Source organism: Crocuta crocuta, unplaced genomic scaffold, assembly GCF_008692635.1.
Source record: "Crocuta crocuta isolate KB4526 unplaced genomic scaffold, BGI_CrCroc_1.0 scaffold64, whole genome shotgun sequence".
Taxonomy (NCBI): Eukaryota; Metazoa; Chordata; class Mammalia; order Carnivora; family Hyaenidae; genus Crocuta; species Crocuta crocuta.
The window spans coordinates 5,625,557-5,649,381 of record NW_027530640.1 but is presented as its reverse complement, the minus strand read 5'-3'; the positions used below and the strand labels follow the sequence as shown (position 1 = coordinate 5,649,381).

General features: G+C 40.5%; 2 protein-coding genes across 2 annotated transcripts in view; one reads left to right on the top strand and one right to left on the bottom strand.

The window, feature by feature from the left end:
* Nucleotides 1-1,511, bottom strand: part of RAD50 (RAD50 double strand break repair protein) — an 84,306-nt gene extending 82,795 nt beyond the window's left edge. The window contains exon 1 of the mRNA XM_077768603.1: nucleotides 1,110-1,511. Coding sequence (XP_077624729.1) covers nucleotides 1,110-1,238 — 129 coding nt within the window. The 5' untranslated portion in view covers nucleotides 1,239-1,511. The remainder of the gene's footprint in view (nucleotides 1-1,109) is intronic.
* A 6,141-nt stretch (nucleotides 1,512-7,652) lies between these two features.
* Nucleotides 7,653-12,463, top strand: IL5 (interleukin 5). The gene is made up of 5 exons (XM_077768876.1): nucleotides 7,653-7,737; nucleotides 10,482-10,726; nucleotides 10,928-10,960; nucleotides 11,843-11,971; nucleotides 12,079-12,463. Exons 1-5 carry the CDS (start codon nucleotides 7,653-7,655, stop codon nucleotides 12,175-12,177), a joined length of 591 nt encoding a protein of 196 aa, XP_077625002.1. The 3' UTR covers nucleotides 12,178-12,463.
* The last annotated feature ends 11,362 nt before the right edge of the window (nucleotides 12,464-23,825 follow it).

Genomic DNA, 23,825 nt, shown 5'->3' with positions numbered 1-23,825 from the left:
CAAACCCTTTGGGCCACTCTTGCCCAGGCACAGAGTCAATTAATGGTGAAGCAAAACAGCTGTAATCAGACTGCTGGTGCTCGTAAACCTTAGTCTCCCTTACGTAAGTAGAGGACTTTATACAATTCTAGGGACACAACAGGCAGTCAAGAAATAGGAATATTTTCACATAAACAAAAGTAGACAAGAGTGTGCCATTCAATGTGCAATTCTAAACCTTATTTCTTTCTGGATGCTTTTTTTTTTTTTTTTAATAGTTTATTGTCAACTTGTTTTGCAAAGAACACCCAGTGCTCATCCCAAGTGCCCTCCTCCATGCCCACCCCCCCCACCCCTTCCCCCCATACCCATCAGTCCTCAGTTCTGGATGCTTTTTGCTTCATTTAGTCATTTCTGCTAGAACGCCCTGGTTTTTCTCAAGCCACCCTTCCAGGCTGCACTTTTCCTGTAAATGCATGCCACGCCAGGGTCCATCTCAAATTTCTAAATATTCTCTGGGCCTTAAAAAGTCAAAGTAAATGCTCCAATTTTTTATTTTGACTAGGTAAGGGCATCCAACAACAAAATACAGTTTCTCAACTACACTGGGCCTCACGGTATCGGTTTCATTTTGTCATTTATTTCCCATTATGCTTATACGTCGGCATACTTACAAAACTCTTCTCAGAAAGCCCTGTTTATCGTATTTTATGGCTTTTTAAGGAATTCCTATAATGGGACAACTGTCAGGAAGTGAATGGTATGTTTTGGGAGCAAGGGGAGGGTTAAAAAAAAAAAAACCAATGCAGACCAAAAGGCTTCGTGTAAGAACGTAAGGTCGCCGAGCGCTTTTTTGGGATCCTCAGGTAAACCCTGTCCACCCAACGAGCCTCGCTACCCTTAAGAGACTCGGTCTGGTCCCCGCTTGAGGTTGCTGGGGCCAGAAGCCCACACCGGGCCACGCCCAGGGGCAGGGGCCCCACCCAGAGACCCAAGCATTTCCTGGGGGACCAAGCGCGGAGCCCCAGAAACCCCTGGCCTCTCGTCCTTATTGTTCTGAGCTCTCCGAACACCTCCAGATTCGCAAGATGTAGCGACCCGTAAACTGAAGGCTGCTACTAAGAACTTACCGTCTTCCCCGCCCCATTGGGTCCAACCAAAATTGTGAGGGGGCTGAAAAAAGTGATAATTTGCTTATCTTTGTCCTCTATTCCAAAACTCCGCACACCCAGAATGCTCATCTTTTCGATCCGGGACATGTTTGCAAATGTTTCTTTTCTCAACACCAGTGGCCTAGTGCGCCGGCCCACCAGGACTTAGCGGTGCCGCGGGAGGGGGAGCGATGGGCCGGGAGGACTCGCGAGTCTCCGGGTCGCTCCGGTAGGAGCGAAGCCTCTGGCTGAACTCTTCCTCCCACTCCGGCTTCCTTCCCGCCTGAAGAACGAGAGCGGGGGTGGCGGCCGGGCTTGGGCTGCGCGCGGCCGACACACCACAAACCGAGAGACCCCGCAGGCGAGCGCACTCACAGATTCCCGCCGCGGTTGACCCGCGGGTCACGTGGGCCTCCACGACCGGCGTGCATTTACGCCGCAGGCCAGGGGCACGCCGGGAAGTGGGAAGCTCGCGGTGCGCGCGCAGCCCTGGCTTCCGGGAGTAGTTCCGGCCTAGTGGGTTGAGTGCTGGGCTTTCTGTCCCGTGGGTGTGTGTTCTGGCCTTTTGCTGGGTGCGCGGCAGCCTTCAGAAGCCCCAACTCTGAGGACTACGAATATTTTCGACAAACGGTGGTTATCAAAGTGTGAGCCCGGAACGCCAGGAATGGAAAGGAGTGCGGTGTCCTTTAATGTCGAAACCGTTTTCTAACAATGTTAAGACGTTATTTGCCTTTTTCATGATCTTTTCGCTCCTTTACTTTAGGTGACCTGTGGTGACGCCATCGCAATGATGGCTAATAGAATGTGAGTGTATAGTCATGTGCTTAAAAAAAAAATCTCAATTTTAATTTCCAATTAGGTATTGATAGTTATAACACTGAAAAGCTCTTTGGGGTCCTCAGTAATTTTTAAGACTGTAAAAGACCAAAAGTTTGAGAACTTGTGGACCAAAAGCCGATTGATGCTGCAAAACTACAAAATGGTATGCAAATATGACGTGAAGGAAACCCACTCCTATAAGTAAGGACATAAGAATAGACACCTTTATAAGAGATTCAGTTATGCAAGATGAATAATGAGAGACCTGCTGTACCACAGTGCCAATAGTTAACACTATATTGTATAGTAATACATTAAAATTTGCTGAGAGGGTAGATCTTGTGATAAGTGTTCTTGTCGCACAAAAAAATGTTTAGGTTAAAAATAAGGAGGGTGGGGGCGCCTGGGTGGCTCAGTCGGCTGAGCATCTGACTTGGGGTCAGGTCATGATCTCACGGTTAGTGGGTTTGAGTCCCGCATCGGGCTATGTGCTGAGTGCCAGCTCAGAGCCTGGAGCCTGCTTCCGATTCTGTGTCTCCCTCTCTCTCTGACCCTCCCCTGCTCACGCTGTCTCTCTCTCTCTCTCTCTCTCTCTCTCTCTCTCTCAGAAAGAAATTAAAAAAACATTAAAAAATAAGGAGGGTAGGAGGAAACTTTTGGAGGTAATGGATACACCAATGACATTGGTTATGGTGATGGTTTCTCTGGTGTATGCTTATCTCCAGAGTCATCAAGTTGTGTAACATATGTACAGCTTTTTGTATGTTAAAAAATTTTTAATTTTTGTATGATAAAGTTTAAAGTAAAGTAAGGGAAAGATATTACCCAAAAAATAACTGAATGTTGCTTTTTGGAACCCAACTTAGTGGAGGGATATCCCATGCAAGGGCCTGTAGGAAAAAATTACAGAAAATACAAAATAGAACAAAACCTTTGGATTATTTTCCTAGAAAAATGTAGGAATTGCCCTCCAATCATCCAATCTCAAGGCAATCATTAAGAACTTAATACATAACTAAAAAATTCACCCCAAAGGATGCAAGTGGGGAAATCCAGTGAGTAGTCTCATGTTGTACTAAAAAACATGAAAGCGTCAGTTATCATAATACATATTTTAAGCTATTAATGGAACACAGAAGATTGAAATGACACAGTTGTCCTTTATGTAACAAACTAATTTTAAAGATGAATAAAGATTAGAACCTTTTTTTTAATGTTTATTTTTGAGAGAGGCAGAGACAGAACACCAGCCAGGGAAGGGCAGAGAGAGAGGGAGACACAGAATCCAAAGCAGGCTCCAAGCTCTGAGCTGTCCGCACAGAACCCACAAACCGTGAGATCATAACCTGAGCCAAAGTCAGAAGCTCAACCAACTGAGCCACTCAGGCACCCCTAGAGCCTATTTTTAAAGTGAGTTTATTTAGGCAAAATTTACATACAGTAAAATTCTTTTTCCAGAGTACAGTTCTATGACTTTTGACAAATGTAAATAATTGTGTAACCACCAAGACCATTTTCTCTCCACTGCCACCTTTTGCATTGCTTGGATATTTGGGCATCAGTGGGAAGAAAAATGGAAATCTGTATCTTATTTTACTTAACACTCTATAAGCTTCAGGTGGATGAAGATCTTTATTTTTCTGGCAGCAATAACAGTAAAGCCCCAACATTTAATTACCCCACTTTTATTTATTTTTTATTTAAAAAAAATTTTTTTTATTTAAAGTAATCTCTACACCAAACAAGAGCCTCAAATTCACAATGCAGAGATCCAGTCACATGTTCTACTGACTGAATCAGCCAGGTGCCTCACTGCCATTTTTAAAAGAAAACTTTATGACTCAAAGTAACATAGGGAATTAGCAATGATTGGCAATGAAATTACCCGACTTTATATGTCTCCTGCTGTGATCTTTTTTTTCTGAAGTATTGCTAACACAGGTACATTAGTTCAGGTGTATAACAGTGACTTAATGAATTTATACTATATACTACACTCACCACAACTGTAGCTACCATCTGTTTACCCTACAACCCTAATACAATATCATTGACTATATTCCATTGTGATCTTAGCACAAAGTACCCAAAATTATCTCACATGGAGTTTGGTTCAAAAAAAGTTAACTTGAGGGGCGTCTGGGTAGCTCAATCTGTTGGGCATCTGACTGTTGATCTCAGCTTATGTCTTGATCTCAGTGACTTGAGTTCAAGCCCCTCATTGGCCTCTGTGCTCGGTGTGAGCCTACTTGAAAAAAAATTTTGTTAATCTAATCTCATCTTTAGATTTAACTTCCAATTCACAGGAATTAAGGATTAAGCTAATAATACCACAAGGATGGAAAAGGGAAATATGGAAGGTGGGATGTGTTAGAAGACATTGGCCCAGGATCTTGGATCAGTGTCATTAAAACAAGGACTGCTGTAGATTCCAAAAGACTTTTAAAAAAATGCAACTCACAGTCCTGGGTTGGATCCTGGTTAGCAATTAGAGATGTCAAAAGAATTTGGGGCATACATAGGGAAATTTGAATAAAGTCCAGAAATTAAATGCTAAAAATTTATTATTGTTCATTTCATTATGTTAGATGCAAAAGTATATTGCTTTGTAAGAAAATGATTCTTTTTTTGAGGTGCATATGGAAGTGATAATGATGGAGTGTAATGCTTCCTGTAATTTATATAAAAATACTTCAGAAAAAAATAGCAAGCTGAATAAATTGATATGACAAAGTAGCCAGATTCTATTACAAAAAAGTTAAACTTTGTAACAGTAGGAAACTATAAAACTAAGAAAACAACCTTAGGAAAGGGGTAGAAAATGTTTTCAATAAAAAAGATTAATCTCTAAAATGAGAAGAACTGAAAAGGCAAAGCAGTCAAGTCCTTATTACTGGAAAATGTCTTATTTTGCTTCTATCATAATTAATGAAATGAAAAATAAAACTATTATGAGACACTATTTTATATTTGTTAGTGAATCTTTTTTCCTTACAGTATTTTTTGACAAATTATTTTTCTGCTATTGACATTTTGATACGTTGACTTTCTTTTGATTAGTGTTTGCCTAGTATATCTCTTTAGCCCTTGATTTTCAGCTTTTTACTGTCATTTTCCATGAAGTATATTTCCTGAAAATAGTTGATAGATGATTTTTAGTATATTTTGTACTCTCTGCCTTTTAATAGGTGAGTTTAAGATTAAACTCATTTCAGTAACTCATTTTCAGTTACTGTGATTCCTGATAAATTTGCATATATTTCTCATACCTCTTTCTGTGCTTTTTCTTTGCTTCTTTTTCTCCTTTCCTGGTTTCTGGATCACTTGAGATTTTTGTATGCCCTTGTTCTTATTCTACTGGCTTGGAAGTTGTATATTCTATTCTTGTTCTTTTAGTGGTTACTCTTTAATTATTCACATGCTTATTTTGAAGTCTAAAGTTAATATCTTTAGGGGCACCTGAGTAGTACAGTTCGTTATATGTCTGACTCTTGATTTCAGTTCACGGTGTGTAAGTTCAAGTCCCACGTCAGGCTGCACATTCACAGTACTGACACTGCTTGGGATTCTCTCTCTCTCTGCCCCTCCATGGCTTTCTCTCTCCCTCTCTCTCTCTCAACAAAAAAACAAACAAACAAATGGCCTTTAATGTTAAGATCTTTAGAAAACTTCTAAACAGCACAAGAACAGTGAAATGCACCGACTCTGATCGCTCCATCTCCCACATTATCATTAAGTATTTTTATTCCCCAGTGTCTTGAAATCCCCTAAATAAGTTATTTTTTAATAAGCATCATTTATTTAGGTTTACCAACATATTTATCAGTCTCTTTGATTATCCCCTCTTCTTGCATCACATCTTTCATGGGAGTTAATTTTGCTCATTACATCAACAAAACTATTAAACCCTATCAAGGAAAGAAATCCATCCCATGCTGCTGATATCAAGATTAAACAAAGTTATTTTTGTCAGTTATAAAACATTAAAAATACAAGGGATTTATTTTTTGTACCTTGGCAATGTTCCCAGGAGTGATCTGGTGAAATGTAACAAGAGCTATAAAAATGGTCACACAAGTTCCTTAGGATAAGGACATATTTTTAAAAATTATACAAAGACCTTTCTAGTAGCACTGTTTTTGCTCATGGAAGACTAGAAACATTCCAATGGTGAAGTAAACTATAGATATCAGTTTCATCTAATAGCAGGTAAACTTGAAGATAATAAGGAGATACAAGAAAGGGAGCTATCAATAAGCAAAAAAGATAAACACAAGTGGTACATATTCATGGATTACAACCCTGTAAAGCTATCTATGTATCAGTAAAGATTGAAAGAGGCCATCAAAAAACTGATAATTGCTATGCTAGGAAGGGAGGGAGGGAGGAAGTTCTGTGTATCTTTTCCTATAATGCTATTTATTCAATCAAAAGAATTATTTTAAAGATATGCTTGGAGATTGAAAATATGGAGGTTAGAATACAGTAAAAAAAAAAAAGAAAGAAAGAAAGAGATGCTATCATTTCAAATTTAGTCACCACAAAAAAATGTGTGGCATCATGCCCAGTTGATTGATTAGAATCAGTTCATAGAAAAGTCATTTGACCTTAAATGACTACAGTTAGGAAAAACCACAGTTATCAGGTTTTTTTTTTTTAAGTTGCCAATTTGGAAGCCACTAATAGAGATAAATGTTTTAGAGCAAAAATTTGGATATTACCCACGAATACAACTTTTCAACACTAATCAAAGTCCTTTTACATAATTACTAATAATTCTTAAAAAATTCCAAGTAGTGGTTGCTAATTTTCTATTCTTGTAAACGTGGGTTTTTAAAAATGCCATAGTCATTCACGTTTACGTGATCTCTACAGCAAAGCCTTAAAGTTTTGCTCTTTTTTCCTAGGAGTCTGCCTAAGTATTTTCTATGATGTCAGGGCACCAGCCTCAGAGAATAGACTCCTTGAATTTCTATTATATTCACGTTAATTTGTCCATCCAATAACACCATGTGCCTGCTTATTCATCAAGGTTTTTTTTTTTTTTTAACAAACATTGAATGCCTACAAAAATAGGCTAATCCTTGAGGACAAAGAGATCAATTAAATAAAATCTTTATCCTCAAGGAGCTCAAAGTCCAGTAAAAAGGTCTCAAGTGCACAACATTTATAGGATGCAAAGTCTTTTTAATAATTGTAAAAGTCATTAACTTTTTTCAATTTGCAATGTTATTTTTTTAATGTTTATTTTTGAGAGAAAGAGAGAGAGAGCAAGCGAGCAGGGAAGGGACAGAGAGAGAGGGAGACACAGAATCCAAAGCAGGCTCCAGGTTCTGAGCTGTCAGCACAGAGCCTGACACGGGGCTCCAACTCACCAACCTCAAGATCATGACCTGAGCCGAAGTCGGATGCTTAACCAATTGAGCCACTCAGGGGCCCCTGCAATATTACTTTCAATAAACTTTTTATTTTAAACAGTTTTAGACTTGCAGAAAAGTTGCAACAATGTTATGTAGAGTTTCTGTGCACTCTGCATCCAGTTTTCTCCATTGTTCAGATTATTATAGTACATTTGTCACAAGTGGGGAACCAACATTGGTACCTTACTCACTCCACTGGTTTTTGGAATTTCCTTAGTTTCACCTACTGCCCTTTTTTCTGCCCCTGGATTTCACCCAGAATATCACATTACATTTAGTCACCATGGTTGGATTCCTTTGGGCTGTGACCGTTTCTCAGACATTGCTACTTTTAGATGAACTTGACAGTTTTAAGGGGTGTTGGTCAGGTATTTTTCCCTTCAATTTGGATATGTATGATGTTTTTCTCACGGTTTCATAGAGGTTATGGGGCTTGGGGAGGAAGAACGGAAATAAAATGTCATTCTCATCACATCACATTAAGGGTAGATTCTACTGATGTCTAATCACTGTTGATGTTGACCCTGGTCACCTGGTTGCAGTTTACCAGGTTTCTCCCTGACAAAGCTACTCTTCTTACCATCTCCTTCCCGTAATGTATTCTTTAAAATGAAGTCACTGTGTGTCCCACACTTCAGGGGGATTATGCTCCACTCCTGTGAGGGTGCAATATCAACGAAAATTACTTGGAATTCTCTTCCCGCGCAGGAGATTGAAATAATAACTTTCGTAAGGAGTTTTACATTAATAAAGGTCTTTGAAATACATTATTTTATAATGTTTGCTATGAGTTTGAAATCAGGTTTGGGAGATCAGTGTCCCTGAAGAAAAATTAATGCTTGTGACAGGATTTTAAGAAATATAAATTTGTACACCATGTTCATGGTAGCATTATTCACAATAATCCAAAGATGGAAGCAACCCACATACCCATAGACCATATATACCAAAATGTGGTAAATTCATACAACGGAATATTGCTCTGCTTTAAAGAGGAAGGAGAGGGGCACCTGGGTGGCTCAGTCGGTTAAGGGGCCGTCTTTGGCTCAGGTCATGATCTCATGGTTCATGGGTTTGAGCCGCGAGTCTGGCTCTGTGCTGACAGCTAGCTCAGAGCCTGGAGCCTGTTTCAGATTCTGTGTCTCCCTCTCTCTCTAACCCTCCTCTGCTTATGCTGTCTCTCTCTCAGAAATAAATGAAACACATACACACACACACACACACACACAAACTTTAAAAATTTCGAAAAATATTAAAAAATAAAAAGGAAGGAGATTCTGTCAAACGCTACAATGTAGATGAATCTTGATATTATGTTAAGTGAAATAAGCCAATCACAAAAAGATAAATACCATATGATTCCACTTATATGAGTTATCTAGAATAGTCAAATTAATAGAGACACAAAGTAGAAGCATGGTTTCCAGGAGCTGGGGAGAGAGGAAATGGCGAGCTGTTTAATAGGGTTAGAGTTTCAGTTTTGCAGGATGAAAGGTGTTTTGGAGATGGACTGCGCGGCATTGTGAAAGTACTTAACACTAATGAGTTGTACATCCAATTAGACCCACAGTTTACTGTACATCAGAGGCTGCACAATGGTACTCTATACAACTTTTTATTTTTAAATGTTTATTTTTGAGAGAGAGTGCGCGCAAGCAGAGGAGAGGCAGAGAGGGAGGGACAGAGGATGGAAAGCAGACTCTGAGCTGACAACAGTGAGTCTAATGTGGGGCTTGAACTCAGGAACCGTTGAGATCATGATCTGACTGGAAGTCAGACGCTCAAGTGACTGAGCCACCCAGGTGCCCCTTAATGTCTATTTATTTATTTATTTTGAGAGAGAAAGAGAGAGAGAGGCAGGGTGAGTGGGGGAGGAGCAAGGAGACAGAGGAAGAGAGAGAATCCCAAGGAGGCTCCACACTCAGTGCACAACCCAACACGGGGCTTGATTTCATGATTGTGGGATCATGACCTGAGCCAAATTTAAGAGTCAGACACTTTACTGACTGAGCCACCCAGGTGCCCCTCAATACAGATTTTTAAAATATGAATTGCTAGCACTTAAAAATCAAGGGGTTATATATAATAATCAGGGTTTCTGATTTCTTTAAAAAATGAGATGATCTAGCAACAGAAGTCCAAGGGTCTCTCATGGCAATGATCATTTGAAGCTGAACAGAACTGCTACCTTTAGAAAGGTCCTGCATGCTGCAGTTTACTGTAGCTTCACCACCTTTGTTGTGTTACACCTTGTGCATTTCACTGATTTGCACAGCCAGCTAGTGATTTGGGTGGGGTGAAGACTACTTCTAGCTACAGGGAGAGCCAATCAGTATATCCCATATCCCCGACCACAGTTCAAACCTGTGATCCTTTGTCACAAGGAAGTTGAATTCTAGGACTTTTGATTGAGCAATCAGAAAAGCACAATTTGCTTTCTCCTGCTGCTCAGGAACAGGATACATACAGATCCAGGAGACTTGACATCATTTTGGGACTGATTTGACACCATCTTACTAGAAGAGCTGCCTGAGAAGGGAGCCAAGGTAAGATCACAGAAGCAAGCTAGATATAAAGAAGCCTCTACCCTGGACAATTTGGTTGTATGATCCAATAAATTCCCTTTTAGGTTCAACCAGTTTGGGTTAGGTTTTTGGCCCCTGGCAACAGAAAGGATCCTAACCGAGACTCCAGTGAAACTGACCTTGCTGAGTGTTGATGGTCTCAGCTCTAATCACCATCTTCCCACCAGCATTTTAAGTTCCTTTTAAGACAGACCAGTCTATCAATGGTGATAGAATTTGGCCATCCTGAAAAAGATTCCCAATATTTATACACTTTGGCATAAAATTTAGTAGTGTACAGTATATTTCTTTTTACACATATCTTTTAAGAGGAAATTCAATCTTCTGGTTTTAAGAAATGCAAATGTGGGGCAATGATGTATCAACCCAAAGGTTTTCTTTGTAATAGAAAATGTTTTTAAAGGGGGAAAACAGGGATTTTTATTATTATTAAAAGATAAAAGTAAAATTATTTTTAAGATACAAGGCATTGGAAACATTTAGTTTCACGATATGCCATTGTTAGACATTCCCTATCTGATTGTTAGAAATTATTCATTTCCTCAAAGAAGAGAATAAATTGGTTGAGGATGCAATCTTGTACTATGCACTTTCTTTGCCCAAGGCAAACACTGAGCATTTGAGAGCCGTGAGAATGCTTCTGCATTTGAGTTTGGTAGCTCTTGGGGCTGCCTATGTTTCTGCTATGGCTGTACAAAGTTCCATGAATAGCCTGGTGGCAGAGACCTTGGCATTGCTCTCTACTCATCGAACTCTGCTGATAGGCGATGGGGTAATTTTCTTTTTGATTCCTACAGTCTTCAAAATGCATGGGTAATCATTTGTGGTGGCTGACTTCTAAAGATCTGTTATTAATAATGAAATTATGAGTGTTGGTAATATATCATTGGTAACCATGTTACTGGCAAGCATTTTATTAAACGTTATGAACCTTATATATGTTAAAAATGAATGTATTGCCTTTCCTTTTCAGAACCTGATGATTCCTACTCCTGAACATAACAATGTAAGTTAAATTATGACTTGATAAAATGATTGCATGACTAAGTTTCCTATTTTAAGCTATAAAGCATTAGTTATCATTGGAATGGTTTAATTTTATCTATTTTGTTTTCATGTGTGTAGATGCCAATGTATGTGCTTATGAGTATTAGGAATGGCGTTAGGAATGGCTCTAGAATATTAAGTAGTATCCGTTAGGCAAGTGGGTCAGGCCTTTTTTCGATGTTGTCAGTTCCCCATCTCAAAGAGCCTCAGGTCAGGTGTTCCTACCAGAAGAATTCCACATTGGGTGAGAGGTGCCTCCTCATCTCCATTCACCTCTGAGTATCTCTGGCTTTCCTCACTTCTGTGTCTTTCTGAAAGTACTAGCCAACTTACGGTTATAGTTTTAGAATTATGGTCAGTAGACGTTAAAATATATACTGACTGTCTTATGTAAAATAGTCATTTCCACATATTTAAATGATTTGGACTCTAATAGAACTGGGTACATTTGGAGTATGTCATGGTCATATTGAAATGTTAAACATGTGATATGATTACTCTAAGCAGAATAAAATTACCGGCTAGAACTATCAAAGGAAATTTTGATGTGATCTCAGTAATGTAGTTGCATTCTACCTCATAAACACTTTATTTTTGGTTAAGTGTTTAATTTATATCATTTGTAAAACTCTTCAGTCATTACAAAAACTTCATTCACTTATGAAAATTATAGCTCTGTATGTGGTGTTTTCCCCCCTGGAAAAGAAACAAGTTAAAAAAAAAAAAAAACCTGTGGGAGAAGAAAACTCATGTAGACCCCACCAAAAAAGTCTAACTTTTTTGAACTGAATTTTTATACTTTGTTTTGATTATTTATACTTTTAAAATTTCCCTCTTTTAGCACCAGCTGTGCATTGAAGAAGTCTTTCAGGGAATAGACACACTAAAGAATCAAACTGCACCGGGAGATGCTGTGGAAAAGCTTTTCCAAAACTTGTCTTTAATAAAAAAACTCATAGATGTCCAAAAAGTAAGCTAAAGACATTTGGTGTAAACTTAAGTATATTTGTCTGGCTATGCCCGTTTTTACAAGAATTGACAGTTTCTTACAATACCCATTGTCTGTTCTTCTCACAGAAAAAGTGTGGAGGAGAAAGATGGAGAGTGAAAAAGTTCCTAGACTACCTGCAAGTGTTTCTTGGTGTAATAAACACTGAGTGGACAATGGAAAGTTGAGACAAAACTGGCTTATTGCAGTGAAAGATCTTGGAGGAGAAGAAGATTGTTATTTTTTGCCCTGAGAATGAGGGCCAACCAAGGGTGGGGCCTTAATGATCAGCGTAATTAAAGTTGAGAGGCAAAGCAATGATTTCGGGCATACTGCTACTTTGTCACCTCACATAGGCAGAAGGGATAAAAATAAGATATTTGAGGTATATTTCAGATGTCAGAATCATCGAAGTCTTTCCTCCAGTGTGCTCCAGGGAAAACAAATATGTACTTTAATCTTATTTAACACAACATTCTGTACAATGTCTGTTAACTTAATATTTATTTATGAAATGATTGAGAATTTCATAAATTGATATTTATTTCAGGTTGTTTTATGTTCCAATAAAATAAAAATAAACAACTCTGATTCAATTTGTTGCTGGCTTCTGTCCTACTGTTGAAGTGAGCACAGTCTATGTGGAAACATGCTGAGTTTGGAGGGACAGCCTGCATCTGTGCTGGTTGAGCCTTCCTGTATCCCTGGTGATGGAAGTTGTAGGCATACCGCAGGTGGAAGAGATGCAGCAGGTGGTGTGGGGATGTGAGCAGCAGGGACATAGGCAGAGGCTAAGCATGGTTTCCTCACCGTGTTACACCAGAACCTAGGATGGTGCAGGTTAAATGGTGGGTGATGAATGTATGAATGGATGAATGACTAGACCTTCAGGGCTGGCCATAAAATTAAAATGACTTTCAAGGATTTCCCTGGGAGGAATATAGTGTAAAAATCTATAACTACGTATTTTCCTAGCTGGTGAGAATTTGGCAGACCAATCCTATTGCCTGTTTAGGGAAAGAGGTAGAACCCCTCTTGGTGGATCCCAGAGCACTGTGGGCCAGAAGAGGTCTTCCTCATCTCACCTGGCATAACAAAAGGGGGCGAGATGCTGGGAGGCATTCTGTTCAGAGGACTGCATTCTAGAAGGGTCTGTCATTCTGGATTCCCAGGGGTAGAGCAACAGCAGTCCAGTCTGCCTGCTTCTGACTATCAGTACCATAACCGAAGGTGCTTCTGTTTGAGGAAATTTCTCAAGGATTCAGAAAGTATGTTCTTTAAAATATATTTTAGGGGTGCCTGGGTGGCTCAGTCGGTTAAGTGACTGACTTCCGCTCAGGTCATGATCTCTTGTTTGTGGGTTCGAGCCCCACTCGGGCTCTGTGCTGACAGCCAGCTCAGAGCCTGGAGCCTGCTTCAGATTCTGTATCTCCTTCTCTTTCTGACCCTCCCCTGCTCACGCTGTCTCTCTCTCTCTCTCTCTCTCTCTCTCTCTCAGAAATAAATAAAAACATTAAAAATATATATATATATATTTTAACACTGAGATAGAATTGGCAGAGAGATCCAATAAGAATATTCAACTATGTTATCAACTCCTTAATTTTACTGATCACAGGATCTACACTGTGTGCTGGTATACAGTTGGTGGCATGTTGCTAGAGCTCCTTACAGATGGGGGCCATTATCTGGGGTGTTATCTGCACAGATTGTATGTGTCACACTCGGCTGTTCGTGTGAAGCAACCTCTCCCTTACTGTTTCTGGGCATGGGAGAGCGGCCCGAACAGTCAGACACAGAGTCCTGGGTGGGCGAATTCAAGTCCTTCTGTGTAAGAAGACATGTTTTCCTTCCAGCACAAACCCAGGCATGGCGGTTAGCACTCTGTGGTGGCTCAGACCCCTGACTTGTGTTTCACCAAGCCCCAAGAGCTGGAGCCAGGCCGATGAGGAGGAAGATGGGTCAGCACAGCACCACACTGACTGCTCTAGAAACTGACAGGAAACAGGAAACTCAGATTGCGAAGAGACTGAATGTCAATTTAATTCAATTCGGCAAATATTTATTGAGCTCCTATCTGGCCCAGGACCATTTTAGGGATGAGGATCCATCAATGAATAAGCAGACAAAATTCCCCATCCGTGTAGAGTTATATTCTCTCTCTCTCTCAAAAAAAAAAAAAAAAAAAAAAAAAAAAAAGGTTATTTTCCTCTTCTCTATCAAGGTCCAATACAGTGAAGGTGTATTTAAGATTAGAATAGGCTCTCTGAAATCCCATGAATGATCAATCTACCAGGGCTCAGAGAAGCCAAAAGCAATCAGCTAAAAGCTACAACCAACCAAATGGGACTTCTTAGATGTACCATTGGTTTTTAAGGCAGAAACTATGATCCTCAAGCTGATTCTACCTTCCCTGCAGGAGCAAGGTCATCCTGATGGCCCTTGGCCAGAAGGCATGGGGTTCCTGTGAGTCATGTCAACTGCCCCCTTACCCAGGCATTGGAGGAGAGGGATTTGGCAGCCTCCAGGTTATAGAAAACTCTCCTGAGCCTTGCTTTTCCTCTCAAAAGCTTATTGTAACAACAGAGCATCCATTTGCACTCTATCTTAGTGATTTCACTGTTACTATCCACTGGGGGCAGCCACTGGGAATTATTAGGCTGGGTTTTAGAGGGACACAGAACAACCTTCCCAGGGAACACCTCAACATAATACATCCAAAAGCAAAGTCACCGTTTGTCAGCCACTCATAGCCCCTGACACCTCCACTGCTTCTCTTCCTTGTCTTTATTTCCCCTCTTCCTTTGGGGTTCCCTATTTTGGCAAATATAACCACAACTACTTTCCCATCACCTTTCTGAATATCTCCCTGACTTTAACCCACTATGTTCCTCCATTCCATTCAGATCCCAAAATGTCCCTCCTATTCCACCTCTCTATCCCCACAGCCTCAGTGGAGGTTCTTGCCTCTCAGCTAGACTCAGCCAGCACCAGCTCCCTACTTTAGGTTCTCCCCATGCCTGTCAAGTCAAGACTGTTGATAAAGTACATTCATGTCTCCATGTCACTACTAGACATAAAACCCTCTGATACACTTGATACATCTCTGTATGTATCACTTATCTCAGGTCTAGAATCCTTCACAGGTTACACCTCTACCCCCTCCAAACTTTGCCGTATAGAAATACAGGCATTTTTCACTTAACATTATTTGCAAGAAAACACTAGCCAGCAGCGTCATTCCCATTATTTTAAATGGAAAAAATCTGAGTGTGTTATGTCTCAATCCAAAGCCAACCAATTTTCCAAAGCACAAAACACAATAAAATGCCTGAAGATAAGGAACGAGCTACCATGTTAGATTGCAAAATATTTGTAAAGTTATTTCATGTATTTAGTTATTTAATAAATTGTGGTAACATATTTAAAACGCGATGTCTTGCCCACTAAACCATTAATAGGGCTGCTTTGTCTGTATAACACATTACATGTTTCCCTGGTCGACCTTCAGAGCCTTTCCAACTGTCTCTGGGAACCTTGATATGCTGCCAATTATATGCAGAGAGAAAGTAAAGACTTTCTCTGTTGAGCTCCCCACCACCACTTTTCTAAAAAAATGTATTGAGTTTGGGGGACATAAATATAATATTTTTCCTACATAAATATGAGTAGAAAATCATTTTATTGAAGGACACATGTTCTATGAAGAAATGTTCCATGTGGAAAACATTCTGTGGGAAGTGCTAGTCTTATTCTTCCCAGAATACCCCTCATGAATTTTCACATCTCTGTGCCTTTGCCTATACTGCCTTAGTACCTGTCTTTCCCCAAGCAGGGAATGTGTAACTTTCCTGCCTTCATTCATCCCTCCCTCTTGTCTCTCACAGTCCAGCTTCAAGAACTTCCTCCTCTTTCTTTCCCTGACTAGCCTGGCAATACTAGCTGCTCCCTTGTTAGTGACCTACATTATTTTGAACATTCCTCTTTCGGAGCTTCTGTTTCTACGTTCCAGCATTTTCAGATTCACTTGATACATCTCTGTATATCTATATCTATATCTATATCTATATCTATCTATCTATCTATCTATCTATCTATCTATCTATCTATCTATCTATATCTGTCAGAATAGTCTAGTTGATGCTGCAGTAATGAATTATCCCTGAATCCCAGGAGCAGCACACAATAAAGCTCACTTGTAAATAATACCATGTCTTCTGTGGGTATGACTCTGGGCAACACTTCAGAGCAACTGTCCTCGGTGTGTTGGCTCAGCCTTCCAGGATACTTCCATCCTATGGTGTCTCCAAATCAACAACTGCTTTTGCAATTCCCTTGGCAGAGAACAAGAGTCATGGAAAAATCACACATCAGGTCTTAAGTATATCTACTCATCTCACATTGCAAGTCATTAGCAAGTCATCTCATTAGCAAGTCACAGTGCCATGAGTAGCTTCAAGAGGCAAGGAAAATACGGTTTTTCCAAGTTCTTATTTTTTTAGGGATGATTTTATTTGTTTATTAAGTTTATTTATTATTTTATTTTATTTTATTTTTTTTTACAAATAGTTTATTGTCAAGTTGGTTTCCATATAACATCTGGTGCTCATCCCCTTTATTTTGAAAGAGAAAGGGGAAGAGGCAGAGAGGGGGGCAGAGGATCTAAAGCAGGCTTTGCCTTGATAGGGTCGAGCCTGATGTGGGACATGATCCCACAACCTGCGAGATTATGATTTGAGCCGAAGTGGGCCACTCAACTGACTAAGCCACTTAGGTGCCCCAGTGTTGTGACTGTTTTACATAGATTAAAATAAATTTATTTTAATTTATTTTTGAAACAGAAAGAGACAGAGTATGAGCAGGGGAGGGGCAGAGAGAGAGGGAGACACAGAATCTGAAGCAGGCTCCAGGCTCTGAACTGCCTGCACAGAACGGACGCGGGCTCGAACCCATAACCATATCATGACTTGAGCCAAAGTTGAATGCTTAATTGACTGCGCCACCCAGGTGCCCCTGTTTTCCCATAAATTAAAAAAACTATTTGACCACCTTTATGGATTGTGTTTAGCTAGTCTGCCACAGCCTGAACTGAAACCATCGTTCTGGTTTTTGTAGAGGACAGAGGGTAAGTTGAATGGGAATATAACTCATGCACATTTCAAGTGTTTCATGGTGTCAGTCATCCAGGAATACAGTATTTGTCTTTGACTTTCTATATTGAATCCAATATGAAGGTTCTCCCAGGTGCTAAGAATATTTACTTTTCATATATGGTAAAGAATCGAAAAATAATCAAAGGTGTAAAAAAAGACTCATGCCAAAGCTCCATTTATCACTTGTCCTAAGTGATTTCCATGCTAACTGGAATATCATGGTGGCATGTAGGTTTTCCAGGTGTCAGTGTCAGCTCAGACCTCATATATAAGAATCTTTGAAAAGTCCGCGCATTTCCTGTACCACTGCGTGGTTATTCTGATGGAGGGCCCTAGGTCTCTTTAGTAAAAGAATGAAAAAAGTTTACTGCATGAAGTGGGATTATAGAGTCCCTCCTGTTTAATGAATGGACACTGGGGTCTGGGAAATGGGTGAAGGGCCTGATTTTCCACTGTGGTGGCTCAACTCATAAGCTCTTGATTGTCTCTAACTACCTACACATTGGATAGTATGCTGATTAGTTATCTCCCTGTTGCCTCCCTTGATATGGCCTGACTGCTCACTGCACTAATTATGACCACTTTGTTTCTGATGGTTAAATGCTTCCAACCTGGCCTCTACCATTCTAGGGATTCCATCTTGCCCACTAACATTAGGGAGCCCGTGTCAATATCAGCATCCCCTATCTTCAATCCAGCCTATGGAGAACCTTCACTACCAAGCTTTGCAGTGATACCTGTTTCTCCTCGCTAATGCATCTCCCACTGTGTTAGTGAAAGGCGTGTTCCCTGTGCCCTCCAGAGAGCAGAGTCAGATAGTGGGTACTCAGACCACACACAATACATCCATCTAGTATCCCTACTACCTGAGCTCTCTTCTTCAACACTATGAAAAGGAAGTTGTGGCATCTCCATTTAAGATTCTGTAGGTTGCCACCAAGTCATGCTTCAAAGTGAGTAGCCCCCTATCAATGAATTCAGCTCTACGCAACTCTATATTTATTAGGACTAATAGGATTCATGGATCTGGCCCTGGATTCTGACAGTATATATCTGTGAGCTCCTGCAGACCTGAGTGTCAGCTGGAAAGCTAATGAGTCTAAGCTTCAAACCCACCTTCTATGCGCTGCCAGAACTGGGACCCTGCAAACAAATTTCTCCTTTTGTCAGCTGATTCTCTGTTAGGATCTGCCAGTAGGGGGTGCTAGACTAGGAGGCTGGAGCAAGAAGGGACTTGCTGCTTTCTGTTTGCTTCCTATTCCTTGTTTTGGCTTCCTATTCCTGCCTTTTCTGTTCCTAATCCTAATCTCACTGTTAGCCCAGTAGCGGTGGTTCATTCCAGTCATAGCGATTGATTACAGTTTTCATTTTTGCTAATATTCACTCAAACAACCTTAGTGTACCTCACTCCCTGACTGCCTCCCTGAGACCCCATCACTGCTCAACCAGCACCTTCTCCCCAGGGATCTGGATCCCATTCCCATAGGCCCCTTTCCTGAGCTCAGAAACACCACCCGCAGCAATGTAGTGCCCCCTCCACAGAGCTCTGACTTTCAGGTCCTTGACCTTCTTCTGTACGGTTAGAAGTTTGAACAATTCTAACCTCTTCCCTTTGATCTCCAGCCATAGGGATAGTAACTGCTTTGCACAAATCGCCACCTTCTTTATAGCTTATTCCCTTTTTGTCTCTCCAGTTATCCAATACCTGCCTGACAACTATTTATATTCAGTTCTCTCCATTAAAATAACTGGTGCAGCTTCTGTCTTCTGATTAGGCCCTTATTGATACAAACTATCCTGAGCTCTAATTCTGATTGCCGGCCTGCAGGCAGTGGGGAGTGTTGAGGGAAGAGGGTGAGAAGGAGAGCAAATGTCATTTGGTGAAGAACTTGTTCCAAGAGAAATAATTATTCTGTCTCCAAGCAAGGAGGAGCTGGTCTACTTTGGCAAGGGGAAAGGGCTGTGTCTCCAGGTAGGGGAACTCAGAAGAATCCGGGGTGTCAACAGTCTCAGGCTTTCTCACCCACATGCTCCTATCCCAGGTCTCACAGTCCCACTCTTGCCCTACAACGACTGCCACTTTGCCACAGAAGAAAGCCGAAGGTGCACAACTATTTTCCTTTGAAGCTCTACAAAGACCTGTGCATAATCAGACCCTAAGCCTAATTCTCAGCTCAGTCTACCCTGTGGCTGCAGGCGATAAGGGTCTCCTATATGTATGTATGTATGTATGTATGTATGTATGTATGTATGTACATATGTATGTTTAAGCAAGAGTGAGTGTGAGCAGGGGACAGGGGGAGAAGAAGAAGAGAGAGAGAGAATCTTAAGCAAGATCCACACTTGGCATGGAGTCCAACTTGGGGCTTGACCCATGACACTGGGATCATGACCCAGAGCCAAAATCAAGAGTCAGGCGCTCAACTGACTGACCCACCTAGAAGCCTATATTTATTTTTTCAAGTTTTATTTATTTAAGTAATCTCTACACTCAACATGGAGCTCGAACTGACACCATAATATCAAGAGTCCCATGATCTTCCAACTGAGCCAGCCAGGCGCTTCAGGGATCTCCTTTATTTTTTATTTATTTTTAAAATTTAAATCCAAGTTAGTTAACATATAGTTAACAATGATTTCAGGAATAGAATTCAGTGATTCATCATTTACATATAGCACCCTATGCTCATCCCAATAAGTGCCCTCCTTAATCCCCATCACACATTCAGCTCATCTCCCACCCAACACCCCAGCAGTAACCCTCAGTTTGTTCTCTGTCTTTAAGTGTCTCTTATGGTTTGTCTCCCTCTCTATTTTATCTTATTTTTGCTTCCCTTCCCCTATGTTCACCTGTTTTGTTTCTCAAATTCTACATATGAGTGAAGTCATATGATATTTGTCTTTCTCTGGCAAATTCCATTAATAGCGCTGCTTTAAACCCTGGGGTACATGTGCTCCAGGGATTTCCTTTAAAGTTGCCATCCAAGTCTGCTAGCATTCAGAGCATGCCTTAAATTGGAATTAGATTGCTCTGAGCCTGTAACTCCTTTGGTAAGGTCTCCAGGGCTCTCAGAAGAGTCAATAGGCTCTGCACTCCTTGTAATTAACAGGCTCCCACACATCCCATCCATTTCATCTTCCATTGCATTGCTCTCCATCTGCCCTTCATCCAAATTATGCAGAGTTAAAAACTTAAAAAACTGCAAAGCCACTGCATGCCAGAAGTTACTGTCATTCTACTTAGCATCAGCAATAGGTTCCTATTATTTTAGAAGGGTGAGCAATTGAACTTCAAAATTTCGTTCCAAGGACTTGTTGCATCTGATACCAATTGTCCATAGCCCAGGTATCCTTAGAAAGCAGAGCTTGAGACAAGCATTTAAGTACTGACACTTAATTGGCGGTTTTTTTCTTTTATTTAAGTTTGTCTATTTATTTGAGAGAGAGAGAGAGAGTGCGCTCATGTGCATGAGTGAGCACGAAGAATGGGAGAGGGGCAGAGAGAGGGATGGAGAGAGAGAATTCCAAAGGCTCTACACTCAGTGCAGAGCCCAACGTGGGGCTCGATCCCACAAACTGTGAAATTGTGACCTGAGCCAAATTCAAGAGTCCCAAGCTCAACTGATGGAGTCACCCAGGCACCACTAATTTGGGAGTTTTAAGCCTGTATTGGTTAGGCTGAGGAAGAAAGGGAGCTTAGGCAAGAAAGATGTGCAGCATTGTGGTGTGATACACTAGTGGACTGGCCGCAACTCACATCAAGGCATGAGTAAGCATAGTAAATCTCTCTATAGGGAGAGATTTGCTTGCTCAGGGAGTTTCTGCAGAAGTGCTGAAAGAAAGTATACCTTAGAACAGCGCAGAGAAAAGGCAAAGGAGAGGGCAATTCATATGCCAGGCTCCCTTTTCTCTGCCATATCCCAATGGTCACGTTTTCCTCTATTGCATTATTGGGTCAGTGGCAGCCACTTGGAGGCCAACCCCATTCCATCTAGTGTAACATTTCATCTGTGCCCAGAAGGGTAGGGGTCACTTAGTGTAAGCGGAGTAGTAACCAAGAAAGAGAAAGGAGGAAGTGGAAACAATCTGAGAAGGCACACAAACATGTGTCCAATACAAAATAAATTCCAAAAACTGATGCAAGAATACAAAGTGTTCTATAATCATTATGGTAATTGAATTAATCGTTTAAAATGTTCCTACAAAGAATACACAAACACTAGTTTTATGGGTGAGTCCTTCCAAACTTTCAAGGCACATGTAATTCCAAACATATATAAACTCTTACATAAAATAAATAGAATATTTCCTAGCTCATTTTGAGAAGCTAACATATATTAGCAAGATCAGAGGGGGATGTTACAAAAAAATAAAATTATGAGCCTATACTCACTCATGAACCTGGATGTAACAACTATAAAGAAAATGTTATCAATCCAAATCCAGCATGTATAAAAAGATATTACACAATAATTAAGTTGAATTTACTCTATGAGTTCAAAATTCGAAAACAGATTACTGTAATTTACCACATTAAACAATTAAAGAGATAAATATATCAATGCACAAAAAGCATTACTGAAATTTAATATCCACTTTTAGAACAACTTTTAGCAAAGTTAAAATAAAAAAGGACTTCTTTTTTAATGTTTTTTATTTTTGAGAGAGAGAGAACATGAGTGGGGAAGGGGCAGAGAGAGAGGGAATACAGGATCTGAAGCAGGCTCCAGGCTCTGAGCTGTCAGCACAGAGCCTGACATGGGGCTCGAACCCATGAACCTCAAGATCATGACCTGAGCCGAAGTCGGTCACTTAACCAACTGAGACACCCAGGCGCCCCAAAAGGGAACTTCTTTAATCTGATAAGTTTACAGCAAATACTGTGCTCAATGGTAGTATGTTAAAAAACATTTCCTGAAAACCAGGAACAATGCAAGAACATATGAAGGACCACTGCATGTGCACAATCCCAGGGAGCACCACTTACCTCATAGACATTGTGGCTTTGAATATGTAAAATGATAGTTTCTTACCAGATAGAAGTAAAGGTTCTTGAGGAAGAGCCTCCTCCTCCAAATTTGCACAAAGGCTTTACATGGGCTAGTGGTGGCCCCTGGATAATATTAAATTCACTTCTTTTAAAAAATGTGACTGCAGGTACAGGTCTTTGTAACAAGATTATAACTAATACTGATAAATACAAGGATTGTAATGAAAGAAACAAAATTCATGTATATAGACAAATACCTGCATATATGAATGTAGATGATGCAAAATGACAAAAATAAAACCCCAAACAATGACAACAATAAAACCAAACATAAAACCGCAAATCTTTATAAGGAATAAGAGTTTAGGGTGCCTGGGCAGCTCAGTCTGTTAAGTGCCCAACTCTTTGATTTGAGCTCAAGTCATGACCTTGTCGTTCATGAGATCGAGCCCTGTGTCAGGGTCTTTGCGACTGAGACAGCTCAGTGCGGGGGTTACCTGGGATCCTCCCTCTCCTAAAGGAGATTAAAGTGGGAGCTCTTGCTCCATGAGATAGCAAGCTTTAATAGTTAGGTCAGTGTGATCTTGACATAGGGTAGAGCAGTGGTTCTCAACAGGGAGCAATTTCTACAACCCACCCCTGCCCCGAGAACATTTGGCAATTTGTGGTTGCTATAGCTGGAGAGAAGAAAGGGGTTACTGCCATGATGTAGTGGTCAGAGGCCAGGGATGCTACTAAATACCCTAAATTGCACAGGATAGCCTCCACAGCAAAGAATTATCCCATATAAGATGTCAGTAGTGCCAAGGGGGAGAAATCACAGAGTAGGGAGATACATTAATAAATAACTAATAATTAAACAGAAAGAGGGGCAAGGCAGATGGGTGGCTCAGTCAGTTAAGTGTCTGACTTGGGTTCAGGTCATAGTCTCACGTTCCTTAAGTTCAAGCCCCATGTCAGGCTCTGTGCCGACAGCTCAGAAAATTTTATGAAAAAAGAAGAGAGGGACACCTGGCTGGTTCAGTCAGTAGAGTGTGTGACTCTTGGTGTCTTGGACTCACAAGTTCAAACCCCACACTGGGTGTGGAGCCTATTTTAAAAAATAATTATTAATTAATTAATTAGTTAAAAATAAAATATGACCTTGGGATGAGTATATCTAGCAGAAAATACCTGGAACTCTCCCCGGAAACTGGGTAACTTGAGGAAAGTTTATTTAGTAATGGGACCATTATAACAGTGGGAAAAGGATGCAGGGAAACCAGAAGGCAAATTGCAGTCCTCTGGGTCCACTAAGAGGAGCTGTAATAGGAGTGGAAATAGTTGGTGAAACTCTGAGATATAGCAGGCTTTGTGGAAAGGGCCACCAGCAGGAAACTGGACCCTCAATCAAGGGATATAGCTAACCTGCAGTAACCTTGCAAGGAGAGAGCTGGGAAGACAAATACCTTGACTTCACTTAAGTCATGCCATTTGATGGCTTGTTGGTGCTTCTCATGGTCAAACTCAATGGAGAGCCCATGAGAAAGAAGCCATTAACATAGTCCAGACAAGTCTGCCGCCAGACACAGAGAAGGTCAAAGAAGAGGATGTGAAGGAATAAACAAGAACTCTCTAGAACAAATGAAAAGATTTAATAAATAAAACTCTCAAAGCACAGACTATTAATGAAAAGATACATACACTTAATATT